General features: G+C 49.1%; 1 protein-coding gene and 1 long non-coding RNA gene across 4 annotated transcripts in view; one reads left to right on the top strand and one right to left on the bottom strand.

Annotated features, from left to right (window-relative positions):
- VPS45 (vacuolar protein sorting 45 homolog) overlaps positions 1-7,041 on the top strand; it is a 29,673-nt gene extending 22,632 nt beyond the window's left edge. For all 3 annotated transcript variants that reach the window (XM_075525222.1, XM_075525225.1, XM_075525226.1), the window contains one exon: positions 6,230-7,041. In XM_075525222.1, coding sequence (XP_075381337.1) covers positions 6,230-6,317 — 88 coding nt within the window. In that variant the 3' untranslated portion in view covers positions 6,318-7,041. The remainder of the gene's footprint in view (positions 1-6,229) is intronic.
- Positions 7,042-12,283: 5,242 nt separating this feature from the next.
- Positions 12,284-15,866, bottom strand: part of LOC142420892 (uncharacterized) — a 71,114-nt gene continuing 67,531 nt past the window's right edge. The window contains exon 6 of the long non-coding RNA XR_012778805.1: positions 12,284-12,393. This is a non-coding gene — a long non-coding RNA (uncharacterized LOC142420892). The remainder of the gene's footprint in view (positions 12,394-15,866) is intronic.

The following is a 15,866-nucleotide window of genomic DNA, read 5'->3' on the forward strand; positions in this document are numbered from 1 at the left end:
ATATTTCAGCAAATACACCCAGGTGTCTCATGTGAGGAAACCTAGATTTTATTGTGTCCTAACTCCTCCAGTAATCTACTGGCCTTCATTTAATGAACTGTTGCTTATTTCTGCTGGATTAGGGTTGATATGTCACAATAAACAAGGAGATTTTTATATTAATGCGCTGAGCGGCCCATGTAAGCACACTAATCCCGTGCTTTCTTTGTTCTTACCGGTCCAACTTAAATTGTGATCAACATCTGTGTTTATAGGGTGGGGGATGGCTTAAGGGATATCCATTCTGCTTTTTTACAAAGCAGGAGACAAACAAGCCTTTGGAGCTGGTTATGTTGTTAGAGCTCTATATTTGCGGGAAGCTTATCTGTTTAAGAGACCATCTGCATTGTCCAGTGAATATGCCATAAGTAGATGCTTTAAAAGTGTGGGGGTGAAAAATACTCGGTGTAGGGATGAAAAATACAACACTCTGTGTTTGCAAAGAGGGTCTCAAAGTGGGCACAGTAGCTACCTGTTTAAAGTTTCCTTATGCTACACGGTCATGTCAAGGAGAATCTCTCCCTGTTGATCTTTATAGATTTATATCCATATAGATGGAAAATAGGGGCAGGCATCTAATAACAATGCTCATATCCTGACATGAGGCACGTAGTCTAAGGGATTCCTTATAAATAAATCAGGCTACAGAAGCTAGCAGGTTGTACTGTTGGAGTTTATTCCCCTGCTTGAAAAAAATCCCAGTGGTTTTACAAGGTATGAGAAAAATTTTGCTTCTTGTCTTCCCTCCTCTACCTCTAACAGATAAATCCATGTAGTGCACCTATTCCTTGGCCTCTTTCCTGACATCCCCCATGGGCAGGTCAGTCCGTGGTAGGGTTGGGAATGTGGCTTGGGTCTTCTGTTCCTGGCTGCAACCAAGAGTTGTGAGAAAAAAAGTGCATTAAAGCAGCAGGGGTGCTGAAATCAAGTGATGAAAGCCAGAGCAAGGCAGAAATCCAAAGATCAGAAAATCTCTTTGATTGTGCACGCTCAGTTTTGCTGCAGATGAGGCCTTAAATCTGCCCCATCTCAGTTTATTTAATTCTTTTTTGTCCTCCGTTCCCATTAACAGGCAACCCTCACGCTGTTAAGTCTAGGAGGGTATACAGATACGCATTTGGTAAGGCTTTGAGATCCTTTGAGAAACGCCAGCAGGGTGGAAAAAAAATCTGTTGTTGTCAAGGAATTTTCAGTGTTTTTCTAATCAAACCAGGTTGGCTGCCTCTGTTACTTTTGAAATTTTGGCAGCCCTACTAAAAATACTTCTATTATGACTTGATTGTCAAAAAGGTAAAAAAGCCTTCCCGGACATGTTTTTCTGCATGGCGAGCCTCACTGCAGAGCTGTGCCCGGCGTATGAGCATTGAAATGCCACATCTGCCCACTTAATGCAGTTCTTCTCCAGCAGACTCATGCTGGGGACTTGGTCTGCAGCTACGCCATTGCATCTGGCCATGGGTCGAACCACTTGATAAACAAAGACCTGAGTGTAGAGCTCCTATCTGGTTTTTTCCTGCAACATAACGAGCTGTAATGGAAGGGCTGGAAGGCTGGAAATTATTAATCACAGGTTCTTTAAAAAATACATGTGTAATATGTATTTAAATTATATTTATGGTGAAAGTGAGAGTTCTTTCTTGACTTGGTGCCATTCCTTAACACTGACAGCAACATCTGTAATTACCTGCAGGAACCAGATGAATTTGGGCAAAACTGTGCTGGAGTGAAATCTGTGGGTTTTCAATTGCTCTCTGCTCTTTAGCGTTTGTGGAGGGCCATGGGCTCACACCAAAATGCGAAATGCAAAGAGCTCTTAAAGTCAGTGGCTTTGCTGTGGCGTTAGGGCAGGGAGAGAAAAGCCAAGAACATAATTACTGGACTTTGCATTGAAGAAGTCAGAGAGCCTAATGCGGCTGGCAGCGCTTCCTAACTGCTCCCCTTCTCTGGGCTGAAAGAAGTGGCTCTGGCTTCCCCTGTGTCCTAAAGAAAATTCAGCCTGAGGGAGCTGATTCCTTGTTCTTGGCAAACAGTTTTACTACCAGTCCCACGGGCAACCAGCTCCCTTCTTTTCCTGCACAGGCATATGGATTTCAAAGAAATTCTGCTGGGTTTGGAGGAGAAAGGGTTAAAAAACAATCAATATTTGGCTAAAAATGGAAGACCAAGACCAGGAGGAACATCTGGTGCGTGGGGCTGACTCATCCAGAGCACAGGTTAAGCACAAACCTGCTGTGACTAATCCAAGGGGATATCTAGCCTGACCCACTTACCCAGTTACAGTAATAGCCTGGTTGTGCCAAACGCGGCTGCGGTGTGCGTAGCTGGCGGAGCCTGGTCACCGGATACCTGTGCCTCTGGGAGGAGTGTTTGGACCAGCCGCGGTTCCTCCTTACTACGGAGGGAGGGAGGGAGGGTTTGGAGCAGAGCGGAGAGATCAGTTAAATTCTCCTTGCGGTTTGATATTCACGCTCTGATCAGAGGCTTTCCCAGCCAGAGCTGGGGTAGCTGTGACCACTGTGCTAGATGCTCACTCTGTTTCTCGCAGGATCCTCAGCGTCCTGGGAAATAACAACAGCCGCAGCACGGTGCATTTTTACTGTGCTCCGCCGCGGGTGGGAGTTTGGCTCTTCCATCAGCTGCAGTCCAGATGGGGAGACCTTCTGTGCTGGAGATGCTCAGAGGTGGTCGTGCTGCCCACTTTTAAGACCTCCGTGAAGTATAAAGTGACAATGTCTCACTGCATCTCCCTTTCCACACACACAAACTTTCTCTCCAGATAGCAAATAAACAGGAGTCTCCTTTAAAAATAAAGGCAAGTCATTCTCTGTTAAGAACTCAGTCTGCCTGACTCTAATGCCTAAAAATAAAACTGGAGGAGGGACAGCTCTCTAGCTGTAATCACAGAGCTGAATGACCATAGCACAAGCAATGTTCCTGCACACCTCTTATAAATCAGGCTGCTGCCCTCCCAGAATGCATATTTCTAAATGGTGCGGTGTTGAGATCTGGAAGTTGGTGCAGGCATTTGCATGAGATGTTATTTTTTAATTATTTTTTTTTTTAAACCCTCGTGATTCACAACCTTGGCAGGTAGACCTATTTTAGACCTGTTTTAGGGGCATCACATTTTTGTAGGATTTGTTGGGGGGTTTTTTTAGCTGATTTTTATTTCTTTATCTTTTTTTTTTTTTTTTTGAAAAAAAGCATTAACGCTCAGATAACTTGATCAGCATATTGAAGGAATGAGTCAACCTAGAAACTGGTAGCACTGTATCGCATTGCCAGAGTAACCATCTTCCTGGTAACATATCCTCATTAGACCTTACGTGGGAGCGTTGCTGTGGTTTTGCAAAGTATTCAGCTGCCTCCCAAACTGCACAGACCGGCAGGTGTAAGTAACTGCGGTGAAGTAACGCCAGTGGGCCAGAGCTTCATTTTGTGGCCAGCCGTCACAGCTTCTTTGGCTTCAGAGACTTCTCATACAGATGTCGAGGGATGTCATGTGAAGGTTTGCTCGCAGGTGTCTTGCTCTGGTTTATAGCGGCTGCTCAGGAGCTGTATCAGCACGCAGGAGAAGACGGTCTGGTCGGTGTATACTCCAGGCAAGGCCAGATGAAAGACAGAGGTGGGGAGCAGCAGTGAAAGGCAGGAGCGAGCTGTCACTTGCTGGTGAAACTGGGACTAGCTCCAAGCTTTGGTCCTAGTCTAGCACTCACCTCTGTAGGCCGTGCTCCCGTTTGGCTTTTGCAGGCAGGAGTGCCGAACGAAGGCATATAAAAGGCTATAATCAGACAAAAACAATGCAAGGAGCTTTAAAGCATTATTCTTTCAAAGGTTTTTTTTTTTTTTTCTCTTGAAGGGATTGAATTAGTCTCAAACCTTAACCCACTTTTAGACCTATTTAAACAACTGTGTTTCCAAGGTTTAGCCTTCCTTGCTCTGGCGTGCTTTGCTGGATTAAGCTCCGCTGTGCTTTGTGAAGCAGGGCTGAGGCCGCCGGAGTGCAGGCGTGATGCAGCTGACCTTGGTGCAGCTCCAACAAATACCACTCTGTATCTACACCTACTTCTCAGCTTGCTGCGCATACCTGTCCACCCAGCTAAGGAATGAATCTGTGCTCATGACAGGTGTAAGCCTGGAAACTGAAACGCCGTGGCATGTTTCAGGGATAAAATTGGCCTTTGAAGACTGCCTGGTGACAGAATGGGCAAAATTCATTTTGCAGATTCATCAAGGTAGAAATCATCCCTCTTGTCACCTAACCCAGCCCCATGCAACCCCAGTCCTGCATGCAGCAGAAATTCTTTGCTGACAAACAGAGTTCCCTCCACAGCTCAGCCATGTCCATACAAGGCTTTTAAGACGCACCGCAAGCATTCCAGAATGGGACTTTCCAAACTATCAAATGCTTAGCCTAACTCTGCTCCTAAAGATGTAACGAGGCTTACATGGAAACAGATTTGGGCTAGGACTGAACAGTCTTGCAAATTCCAATTTCAAGATCTCAGGATCTGAACCAGAGCAAGACACAGAGCCCAGCCCGCCTGACTCCCAGACATTTTCGTTAACTGCTGCATGCTCGCTGCCTGCTTCGACCTTTTTCCCTCTGCAGTTGGCCAACACCAGCCCCCAGCAGCTGATCTCCACCTGACAATTTTTTTCTTGAGAAGCAGTTCACCTATTCACATATGTCTCTGAATGCATTGCCTTTTGTTTCTCGTGTGGAACCATGCTCTGGTGTGGGGTAGAGCCGCTCGCTTGACTTTATAGGACAAACTTGTACATAAGTCTCAAACTGAGCAGTTCCTTGGGGTCTAACCCCCAAACTCCCTTAAGTTTCTGTGGAAAATCATACAGAGGAGAGACTGGGATGAAGCTGAGTGTGCACTTAAGCATTTTACTGGGTTAAAACTTTCTTGAGATCCGACTGAACGAATGGTTGGTGCCCAGAGGTTTCCATGTGGCTCATTATTTAGATTTGAGTGTGGTCTAAACAGGCTGGAAATAGGAGGGAGGGTCTTGCTGTGGATGTGAGCCCTGGGACGAAGCTGAGGAGCTGGGGAGTGAGGCACGAGCGGTGACCCAGGCTGCTCAAGGGGCTGCTTTCCAGAAAGCCCTGGCTGTGAAATGTCAAGGATGCCTCAGCAGGAGGTTTCCACCCTGCCTCTTCCTGCCTTATCATCCACACAGGAAGACTGAGAGTGAGCAGAAAAACAAGCCTGAACGCTGGCCTTCCTGGCTTTGTTACTGAAAGGCGAGTGGGGCTGCCAGCGCGGTCCAGATGCTGAGCTGAGCCCACGAGGAGTGGCTGCCCTCATTTTGGAAGCCTTACCATTCATGGCACGGGGAGAGACAAGGGACTTCCCGGACAGGATGGAACATTTAAGGATGAATGGCCACGTTAAGTGAAGATGTTCACCTGGTGATCCGTGCTGGGTGCCCCAGATTTCGGTGCTCCAGATTTTGGTCCCCAGGGCAAGTCATTGCAGTCCCATAGCTTTGCACTTTGTTCTCCCTCATTGAATTCATCCTGGCTGGTAGGTAGGAGGATCTGTCACTGGAAAATGGGAGCATTCTCCAAGGCTGCCATTCACTTAGTTCCTCTTGGATGAGTGTCTCCTAACTGTAGCTGTTGCAGTCTGAGGACATTTCCCCTTGCAAGCAGGTGGAGGAGTAGGTCAGTCAGAGGGTGATCCGTCCACCCTGCCACTGTCCCTCCAATGCAGAGGGAAGTGGTTAGCCCCAATGCCAGCTCTCAGGATGCTGCTTTTACATCGGAGGAGATGAGTGTCTCTTTGTCACGTGCTCCTTCAGGGACCCTCAGTCCCTGTCACTTCCTCACTGCTGCCTCCTTGGGGAGGGAGCTGCTGGGCTTATCATGAGCCTGATGACGGGAAGGAGCATCATGGCTGGGACCGGGATCCCTGTTCTGGGTGGGGTTTTTCGTTGGATCACATGCTGTTGTGGGCAGGTCTTCTCCTCTTTGCCACCATCACCACATGTGAAGGAGTGACTCTGTCCCTCCATCCTGGTGACACCAGGGGAGAAAACAGATGTTTACATAGCTCTGAGGTTGTAGAGCACTTGCTGGTTTTGTTCAAAGGCTTGAGGCCAGGCCATGTGGTTACTTTCTGTCTGCATGAGTGAAAAGTTGGCCCTTGTCTCTGCTAACCTTAACTTTGCTTGGCAGCTTCCTTGAGGAAGTTACAGCTTCGGGGTTCCGCGGCCGAAGCACCGAGAGCTCTCAAGTTATGCCAAGGTCAAGCAGCAGACGGTGAATCTTGGAGAAATCGCTGTCTCGCCCATCCGGAGCTTCCATGAACTGACCGTACAGCTTTGGAGCAGAACTGGACGTTCCCGCACTGCACTGCTGCCGTAGCTTTCCCCATCCATGCCAGGAACCTCAACGGGCACGAGAAGCATCTGGGCAGGGAATGCTGGCGTTGGCGTCTGCCCTGATGAACCAGGACATGGCCCAAACCGCAGCACCCTCATCGTCTTCTCACAAACACAGCTCTGAACGGGACGTGGCTGCGTAATTGGAATTGGAACCTGCGGGAGAGCCTGGGAAAAATGTCACTACAGAAGCACTGAGTCTCTGCAGCTCTGCCGGCCTGTGGGAAAGCCGATTTGTCAAAACACACGGTATGAGTCCCCTAATGAACATCTAACGATCCTGGCCCAGACTTTTGCGTGCGTCTCTGGAAGGTGAAGCTGATGGGCACTAGAAGCCCTTTGCTCTGCTCAGTTGTCTGTATATTTTGAGTCCTATTAAATAACCCATTTTGACTGGACCTCTTGTCTATTAAATGATTCCTAATATCCCTTTTGTAATGCCACTGAGGTGTAATTACATTCTTAATCTTCTTTATTAACTTCTGTTTACCTTAAGAAACAAACACAACTCCATGCCCCTGTTTTTGCTCCCATGTCGTGAACTGGAAAAGCATTGTGATTTTGTTTTTTTAACAATAAAAATTATTCTAGCAGTAATAAAACATGTTGGATTTGAAAAGAAGCAAGAGAATTGTAATTGTGGAGCAGACCTGGGAGCAGAGGAGGGTGGTTGGCATGCGAGCTAGACCAGAAAGTGCTCACTCTGCTTCCTGTACCCTGGCTCTGTGGAAGGTGGAGACAAGCACGGTGAGAGCTGTAATCCCAGCCCCTGCCTCCTGTGAGGGTGCAGGCATCCAGGAGAGAAACGCAGGCTCTCCGTACCTTCAAGAGGGGTTTTTTTCGAGTTTCCTTTTATTTTAGGTACAGGAACTGTGAAAAGCAGCACAGGTTAAGAGTCAAAACAGACATCAGCAGACTGGATGCCTGGCTTCTGTGAATGTCTGCTACCAATGAGCAAGTCTTTCCCATATCTCTTGCTTTCCCGTAATTAAATAAGACTGAACCTCTAGCTTCCTGAGAGCTCTGCAGAAGTGCTCTGGATGGAAAGTACTTGAATTCACACTCATTGCTCTGGCTTAATTCCCTGAAGCAAGGTCACTCTGAGCCTGGGCGCCTGTCCATCCAAAAATCTCCCTGCAGTGCTGAGGGATTGATGGTACGTGCGCTGCGGAGCTGCTCCAGGGCTCTCGCGTGAAAACAATGGGGCCAGGCCATGGGGCAGAGTTCCCACGCCACATCATTAGGGAGCATTTCCTTTCTAACTCGGGAGCGTCAGGCATTGTTTTGGAAGGGATGGGTGCTGGCATGGTTTCCAGTCCATCGCCTTCATCCTCGCATCTAGGAAGCTGACACATTTTGCTCCTCTCCTCCCTGTGGGATTAACGCCCTGCAATGCTGCAGTCCTCGTCAGGCAGTGGAGTTCCAAGGTGAGGTTGACGCTGTTGTTGGGGGCAGGAGAGGTACCTAACGAAACAAGGTGTTTGGTTTATTTAGCCAGCAGGCTCCAACCTTACTTATCAGGCAGCTCAGTTTCCTAACAGCATATTGTAAAAGGTTGTGCTCCTGGTACTGGATTAAGTGGTGGATTAAGAGACACCTGCGACATGCGATGTTGCCTCAGCCTTTCCTAAGTGAAACCTGTCTCCTGGGTATTGCCTTTTGCAGCCTCCTTGGTACACGTTTTTGCTTACTGGCAAATGCAAGCACTGAAGGTTTGGACCACGGCCGACACAAAGTCCTGGGGGGCCATCCCTGCCCCCTGCGTAGTCATTATTTCCCTTGCTTCCCTTGCACTTCTCTTGCTTCACATCATAAGGCTTGGAGGATCACAGTGCCACCCTTTGCAAACAGAGCTGATATCACGTAAGGTTGGCTGGCTCCCTTTTGATCAGCGTTGTTGTAAACAATCAGAGCTTTTTAAACCAGAGCAGATAACAAATGGGAGAGAAGGGGCACAATGCTGGGTTTGGTTGGGATTTTTCCCAGTCGCATTTGGACCTTGTATTTCACGCTGTCTCACCTCAGCCTCCTCTCCCTGCTTGGAATCCCACTGCTTTCCTGCAGGCAAAGCGAATCATTCCTCAGAAATGAAGCAAAACTGGGCTCTCCAGATGAGATCCCTGGCTTGCAATTTCTGCTGGGCTGTCAGCAGAGAGGCCTCCAGGGCACCTGCTCTCAGTGCAGGAGGGAGTGAAATGACTCGACAGAGCAGGAGCCCTTGCGTTAGTACCACAGCTCGGAGCCAATGCTCTCCCCAGCGAGCTCAGTTGCTACCGTGGGTCCTGCGGAGGCACAGAGTGGGGTGAGAGAAAGATGCTGGAGCTGGAGCATCCTTTCTCAGCAGAGCAGGCGCTGCTGAGGGGCTTCATCCTGATGGGCATCCCTCCTGTTAACTAGAGATCGTCAAGAACAACTCCCACGCCCGTGTCTTAGAGGCTGAGTCCTGCTGGGGAGACTGGCATCCCACCCACCCCAGGCTCAGACAGCCCATGTGGTGTAACATGGGCTCGCCGCTGCTGAGCCCGCAGCAATCTGCGGCCTGTTTCCAGGCACCTCTGTAAGGCTTTCGCTCACAAACTTTTGCGCTGCTATAAAGTGAGTGCACTTTAGCAATGAACAGGGAATTGGGGCTTTTGGTTCATGCAAAGCTGTAAACCCCCCCTGGGCCGCATGAGACAAGCCAGAGAACTTTACTCAGTAGTTTCTACATCTCATTTATAACTCTGCTTAAGCTAAAGTGCATGTTAAAAATGTACCCAATCTTTGTTTAAAAACACATATCCCCACATGGGCTGTCCTCCGTGGATTTCTTTTTTTTCTATTTAAGTGCACACTGCAGCTAAAATTGGACTTGCTTCAATTTTCAGCCGCTGGATTTTGCTCTGTCTTTTCTTTCAGAGCTTTCTGCCATGCCAGTGGATGCACAGGTCGCACTCAAGGTAATTTTAGCCCATAGTATATGTGGGGGTATTAATTTGCCTTCTGGAGGCCATGTAACTTACTGGATGGGGGGGGGGGGAGAAGCAGCTCCCAGGGGCCTTCCTCTGACGTCTTAGCAAGATTCTGTTTTCCCATCTGGAAGGAAAGGCGTATGATGACTCTGGTTTAGGGCGTCATGAACAAAAGTCCCCCCACACTGAAGAATCAGTTTCCCAGGGCATTTTCTCATGGAAAAATCACTGAGCTGAAAAGGAAACAGCAGGGCCCTTGGTAGGAGGTGGGAAGACTCTCTGCGAGGCTGGTTCCTTTATCACTCTGCCGAGCCACGGCTTTTTGTGGCTCGGCTTGTATTGTTCCTGCGCTCACAGAGGCAAAATGGGAGAGTCTCAGTCATTCAAACCCTTGCTTCTTTCCTTGGCACGGGTGACTAATACTTCTGCAGATGGAGATTTATTGGGCAATTGCTAGGCTCCTTGCAAAATGGGAAGAGCCTTGTAATTTCTTCTTTTGGCCACAGCTTCAATCTGTTCAAGGAGCAGGAATAACACGAGAATACAGATGGAATAATGTCCCTTGCTGTTTTCTGTACCCAAGTGCTGGAATACAAAGTGCGAGTTGCTGTTATGTGGAGGATGTGATGATAATAGTTTACAGAGAAAGGGAGGTGATACCTCTGCATGATGCTGAAACTGGATGAGGCTGGAGCTAAGTGAAGTTTTTGCACCAAAGCTGCTTTTTCAGAGAAAAACGCAAGTGTGGTAGCACTGAAACACTTTGCAAACATGTTTTGCTGAATTGTTGGGGGGCGGTGTTGTTTTTTCAGTATCAAAACTCTGGAGAAACTTTCCATTTAGAAAATATCAAAACATTTTGAGAGGTGTGAAATAAAAAATCCTTTTTGTTTCCAGCTTTTCCTTTCTTTGTAACTGAAGGAGTTTAAGACAGCTCAGAAATAAAGGATTTTGTTCTTGTTTTATCTGCTACGTGCTGACCACAGTGGGGCTCTGCTGGTTAGTGGCCCTGGCTATCACAAGTGATACTGGCCCTAACGAGAGGCGAGTCCCCTTAGCTCTACCCAGTAAATTTGTCCCTGGGGGAGCCTTGTGAGGGACAGAGCACTCGTGAGCGCTGCAGTGCTCGTGAGGACCTGAGGACCGCCAATTGCCCCTGCTACTTGCCTCCTCGCCTGCTCTCTCCTACACGGCTGACGGCAGCCTGCCACCCTCGGCATAACCATGTTGAGCAGTGACAGCCGTGGATGCCGGGACCCTGCAATCCCCATGCAAAGTGTCCCACTGAGAAACCTGCAAGTGAGTTTCCAGATCTCTGACACGTGGCCTTTAATCAGCAATTGTCTTGGGAATTAACAAGCCAGATCAAACGAAATGAGCTCCTGAATCCCTGGGAATTATCTTAGCATCACAAATAAGTCCTGTTGATGTGGAGCAAAGCGAGAGAGAGCAAAGCCCTGTAGTGGCGAGGGGGCCAGCCAAGCCTGGCTAGCAGTCTCCCTCAGGCACCCTGCCACAGGTGTCCTTGACCGCTCTTCTTCATGTTGGAAAAAGCACGCAGCCATCGTCAGGCAAGGAGCAGATCCCTCCAGCCAGATCGTGCAAGCCGTACCTGAGGGGTGTGGTGAGGATCCACAGAGATGCGCATCCCCATGCTGTGGGCCCGTGTCCCGCTGGGAGTGGGGGTGAGGACACAGCACCAAGGACAGAACCTGGCTCATGTCCCAGGTCAGCGTCAGTGTGGCCGGGGGGTTTCTTCCCTCTGCTGAAACTCTCCACAGAGGCAAGGTTGCTGGAACAATCCCGGAGAGGTAAGTCAGGGCATAAAACCCCTGTCGAGATGCATGTTTTTCAGGCTGTGTGCTGGCTGACAGAGCCAGGCAGATGTGTTGGTTTCTCTCCTCCTCTCTCTGCTAATGTTTCAGCTCCAGTGAATGCTGCTTACCTCGTTTGCCCCCGCACTGCAGGAAGAGCTAGCCCTGCACAAGGTGTGAAGCTCTGGGCGAACTCCAGCCTTACCAGGCCCGTGTTTACCATTTTACCACTCCCCACAGACCCTTTCTGCCCTGGGATCATTAGCCTACAATTTCCCAGGCCAAGGCCCACCTTATAGCCCACGCTGGTTCCTGACCTCCCCCTCCTGCGTTGTCTTTTCAGTCCTGAGGTATGTTTGCAGAGCTGGCCAGTTTGTTAGCTCTCTGCAAATTTCATTAGCAGGCTGGTTTCCTCCCCCTTCCACATCATTAAATTAGAGATGTTAAATAAAACTGGACCTCTGGGAGGAAAGTCAAGGCAGAAAGGGAAAACACATTGCAGTAGGAAGACATAGATGAGGCATTTCATTTAAGGAAAAAAAAAACCAACCCCAAACCCAAACTTCCAAGTCTATAACTAATACAACCTGCAGGGGAAATACAGGTTTCTGTATCCTGTTTCTCTGTTACTTGGAGGCTACTTTACATCAGACCAGCAGCGCGGCAGGGTCAAGGGAGAGGGGATGCTAAATCTGCAACTGCTTTAAAGCACCAGTGAAAGGAGAGTCACCGAGAATGGCCATCAGGTAGGAATGCAGTAGGTGCAATGGTGTAGCAGGAGGTTCATACTGGTTAGATCTACACTGGGACAGTCTTGAATGTACTGTGCAGTTAGGCTGGTCTCAGGAGACTTTACCTTCACATGGGAAATACTACACCAGGAGTGGACAGAGCTCTGGACTGTGTCTCTAGAGATCTTGAGTCTACTCCTAGCCCTTCTACCAACTCTTGTTACTGTTGTCTTAGCTCAACTTCAAACTTGCCCATGACCCCAAGTTCCCAGTGGCCCAAATTTGTTTGCCTACACCCTAGCTCATGTCTAGCCTAAGCCAACCTGATCTCCAGATGAGCTTGACTCAAACTCTGTGAAGGTCTAGGATCTCCTCCTGCAGGCCATGGGCCAGAGATAGGTTCCAGCTCTGGCTCCAGCTCCAGCTCTGCCTCCAGTTATGGTTCTGCCCTGCTGGAAGCCCCTGTAGGATTTAAGGAACTTCATCAGGACACGGACGCAGCCTGACCTGCTCAGAATTACATCCCTGTTGAGTGCTTCTCTGGACAGGAGCCTCTCTCTCTCCTGTCTTTCCCATCCTCTCCCTGCCCCATACAGTAAATTTTAAGTTGTAGGGAATGGGGCAGAGCCTTGAGTGAGTCACTCTACAGCAGGTGACTCTCAGATCTGGCTGCCAACCTGAGCCACCAGACACTGAAAGAGTCTTGTAGAGAAGAGAGGAGAGCTGAGTCATGGCAGTCCCCTGGCCTGGTCCTTTCCAGAGGGGTAAATTTTCCCATCAAGCAGACCCCTTTCCCAGACAATAGTGCTGTAATTATCTTCAGAGACAAGGAAAAACACATGTCCTAATTAAACTCAATTCATCTCCTAAGCAGCAGTTTCGCACTTGATATCCAGAGGCAAAATTATGCGGGGGGGGGGGGATGTTAAATACATAAATAAACTGAGAGTGTTTGTTGTTCTGCTTTTGCAGCAAGAAGATATTTTGGTAACTGTTTATTATGAATCAACACATCATCGGGGAGCAAAACTGCAACATCAGGGCTGAACAGAGCAAATAGGATGTTTGAGGACAGTAAGCAGGAGGACATAAACATAACTTTAGAGAGAGGTTCTCTTTCCATTTTGCCCACGTTTTCAAGGTCTTTTCCCTCCCTCTTACACCCTCCCCCCTCTTTTAAAAACAATGCTATTTTTGTGCTCCGTGTAACAAAATTCAAAGCCGTGATATTAGCAATTCCTTGCAAGTCCATTGTCCCCTGCTCCCTTAGAGAAAAGCTAGTCAGCTGCGTGTGAAACGTGGCATGGGAACTCAGCCCCAGGCTCGCATCCCCCCTGCAAAGGATGGCACACCCACCCAGGGCTCCCTTCTCCACTGCCTGCCCTGCTTACAGTCCGTCATGCCAGCAGGTGCATGGAGCAGTCCTGCACCCGCAACCAGGACCCACACTTCTGTGGAGAGCCTCCCGCATTGCCCTGCCACTGCAAGAGTCTCCTTGTACCCAGATTCAAAGCCCTTTGCGCCGGCAGAGTAGCACAGAGAGCCTTTGTGGAACCAGTTTTTCAGACTACAGCCTTACGAAGCAAAAGGTGGAGACTTTGGGCCAGTTTGTGTAGCACGGAGGAGTCCTGGAGCATGGCAGGGGCTGTTGGAAATTCTGTGCTGCACCTCCCAATGTACAGCACCGAGCAGCAGGACCGAAGTCGCTTGGCGATACCCACAGCAGGAAAATCACATCCTGACATGGACTCTTCAGAGCTACCGCAAGAAGGTACTAAAGAAGTGATTGCCGTAGTTCTGTAACATTATAATCTAAACATTTCTGGTTCTGTCTTTCCTGCTCAGGGCAGGTGGTTGCTCCCAGCTCTGGGCTGCAAGTTGCTTTTTCCTGCGGTGTTATTTATTAGGTACTTTTGATATATCCTGCAAGCACAATAAAAAATACACCATTACTGAAAATACAAACTGGGAAAACAAATCATCCCAGAATACAGTCTACACAAAGGTTGTTAAACTATGCACTGAGTTAATTACCAGCTAATAAAAGACTAAATTCTTCCATTAGTTATTCCGGTATGCAAGATCCACTGATTTCATTGGGGCCCGTTTGCGTCTGTGGGCACAAGGCCATATTTACTGTGGTAACCATGAATGCAAATCACCGGACAATCAGGGCTCGCCGCAGCTGGGATGGGGACGGGGATGGGGACGGGGACAGGATGGGGGAGCTGCACAGCTGTACAGACAACTTCACGTGCCACACCGGTGCAAACGTGGCTCAGGGAGGCCACAATCGCCGCCAACCCTCCCAGCCACCTTCCCCAGCCCAGTAAATCCAGTGTGAGCAATGTCCGGGGGTCAGTTCCACTGCTGGGAGTGTGACTGCCTGTTTCAAGCACGGAAATTGGAGCTGGACTCCCTCCTATCTCCCTTCCTTCCGTATAAATCGTTGATGTTTCCAGATCTGAATCACTGGTCACATCCTTTACAAACGTGAGTCACTGTCGTACTACTGCCTGCAGGCTTGCTCAACCAGCTACGCCCCTCGTGTTTTCCAAAACAGCCCGAGGATTTCACCTTGAGCTGAATTCCTCCTCCCTGGGACGTGTGTGCAGGTGCTTTATCTGGTGCAGCTACAAGGCAGCTTCCCTGCACAAGGCACAACAGCCAGGGATGTTCGTTTGTGTGGCAAGCGAGCCCAGCTCTGCTGGGTGAGCGGTGCAAAGGGCCATCAGCGCCCGTGGAAATCCAGGCCATCGCCTGGAGGGCTCCCAAGTGGCTGAAGATCCTCCTTGGCCACCCCCAGGGCTGCTTGGCCATTGCATTTCCTCGTCTTTGTGGTTCATGTGAGAAAGGGATGGCCCCTTCCAGCAAGGAGCCCTGCACACTCCCCCCAGGATGAGAACAGACTTAGAAATGCCACAGAGATTTATGATGTCGAACGCTTTTTATATTTTTTTCAAAGGCCCTTTTACACCGCCTGGATAAATTGATTACCTGCTGATGGGAGAGTGGGAAGGGCTGTTTATTGGGAACCTCCGAACAAGAGTTTGTCAGGATCAGAAGAAACCAGTAAGAGTGACCCACTGCCCTTTCCTTTGATCTCTGCAAGATGTGCCCAAAGAAGGCACGCCAGAGCCAGAACAGTAATACAAAGCACGCCAGCGGCATCAGCCCGACTGCTGCTCAGGCAGCCATCCCTCTGAAGGCGGCATCTCCTCTGCGCAGTGCCGGCACCCAGACCACACTCCACCACCCTGGGCTCGCTGCTGGCAACATGCAACTGGATGAAAACAAGTTTTATGTCATCAGACCACGCTGTGGATACACGCCGTGTCATGACAATGGCAGGCGGCTGCTTTAATAAAGACAACTTAGGTGACAGCCGAAATCCTGCCGGTGGCAAACTTTCGGATGCTGTGTATCAGTTTAAAAATTCGTATGTGACAACAGGGAATCTTACACCAGTGACTTGGCATACGGCTGCAGGAAGTGTATAGCTAAGGCATGATACAGACTCTGAAATGGGATTTCAGTGGGAGTGAAGCATCTTCTCCATCCACTTTTAAAATTCCCATCAGGCACCTAACGATAAGTCTTTTGGCACGTAAACCCCTTGATAAAACCCCAAACACAATCCCAAGACAAACTGTACTCAGAGTATCAGAGATCTGAGTTTGGTGAAAATAGCACATAACTGTCAGTGCTGGGCTGTCCTGACAGTCCTGCAAGGAGGCCATTTGGGAAGAGAGCGGGCCCTGACCAGCACGAGTCTTGATTCAAAGGGCATGACAAAGCTCTCCCGCTGCTACCAGCGCCGTGCCATCTGGCATTGGCCTACAGCCACCTCTGGGGTGCTCCGTAGGACCTGGCCACCGAAAACAGGACGTGGAGAATAACAAGTCCAGTTGGGAGGCAAAATGTTATTAAATAAA

The sequence above is a fragment of the Mycteria americana genome, chromosome 25, assembly GCF_035582795.1.
Source record: "Mycteria americana isolate JAX WOST 10 ecotype Jacksonville Zoo and Gardens chromosome 25, USCA_MyAme_1.0, whole genome shotgun sequence".
In the NCBI taxonomy this organism is placed as follows: domain Eukaryota; kingdom Metazoa; phylum Chordata; class Aves; order Ciconiiformes; family Ciconiidae; genus Mycteria; species Mycteria americana.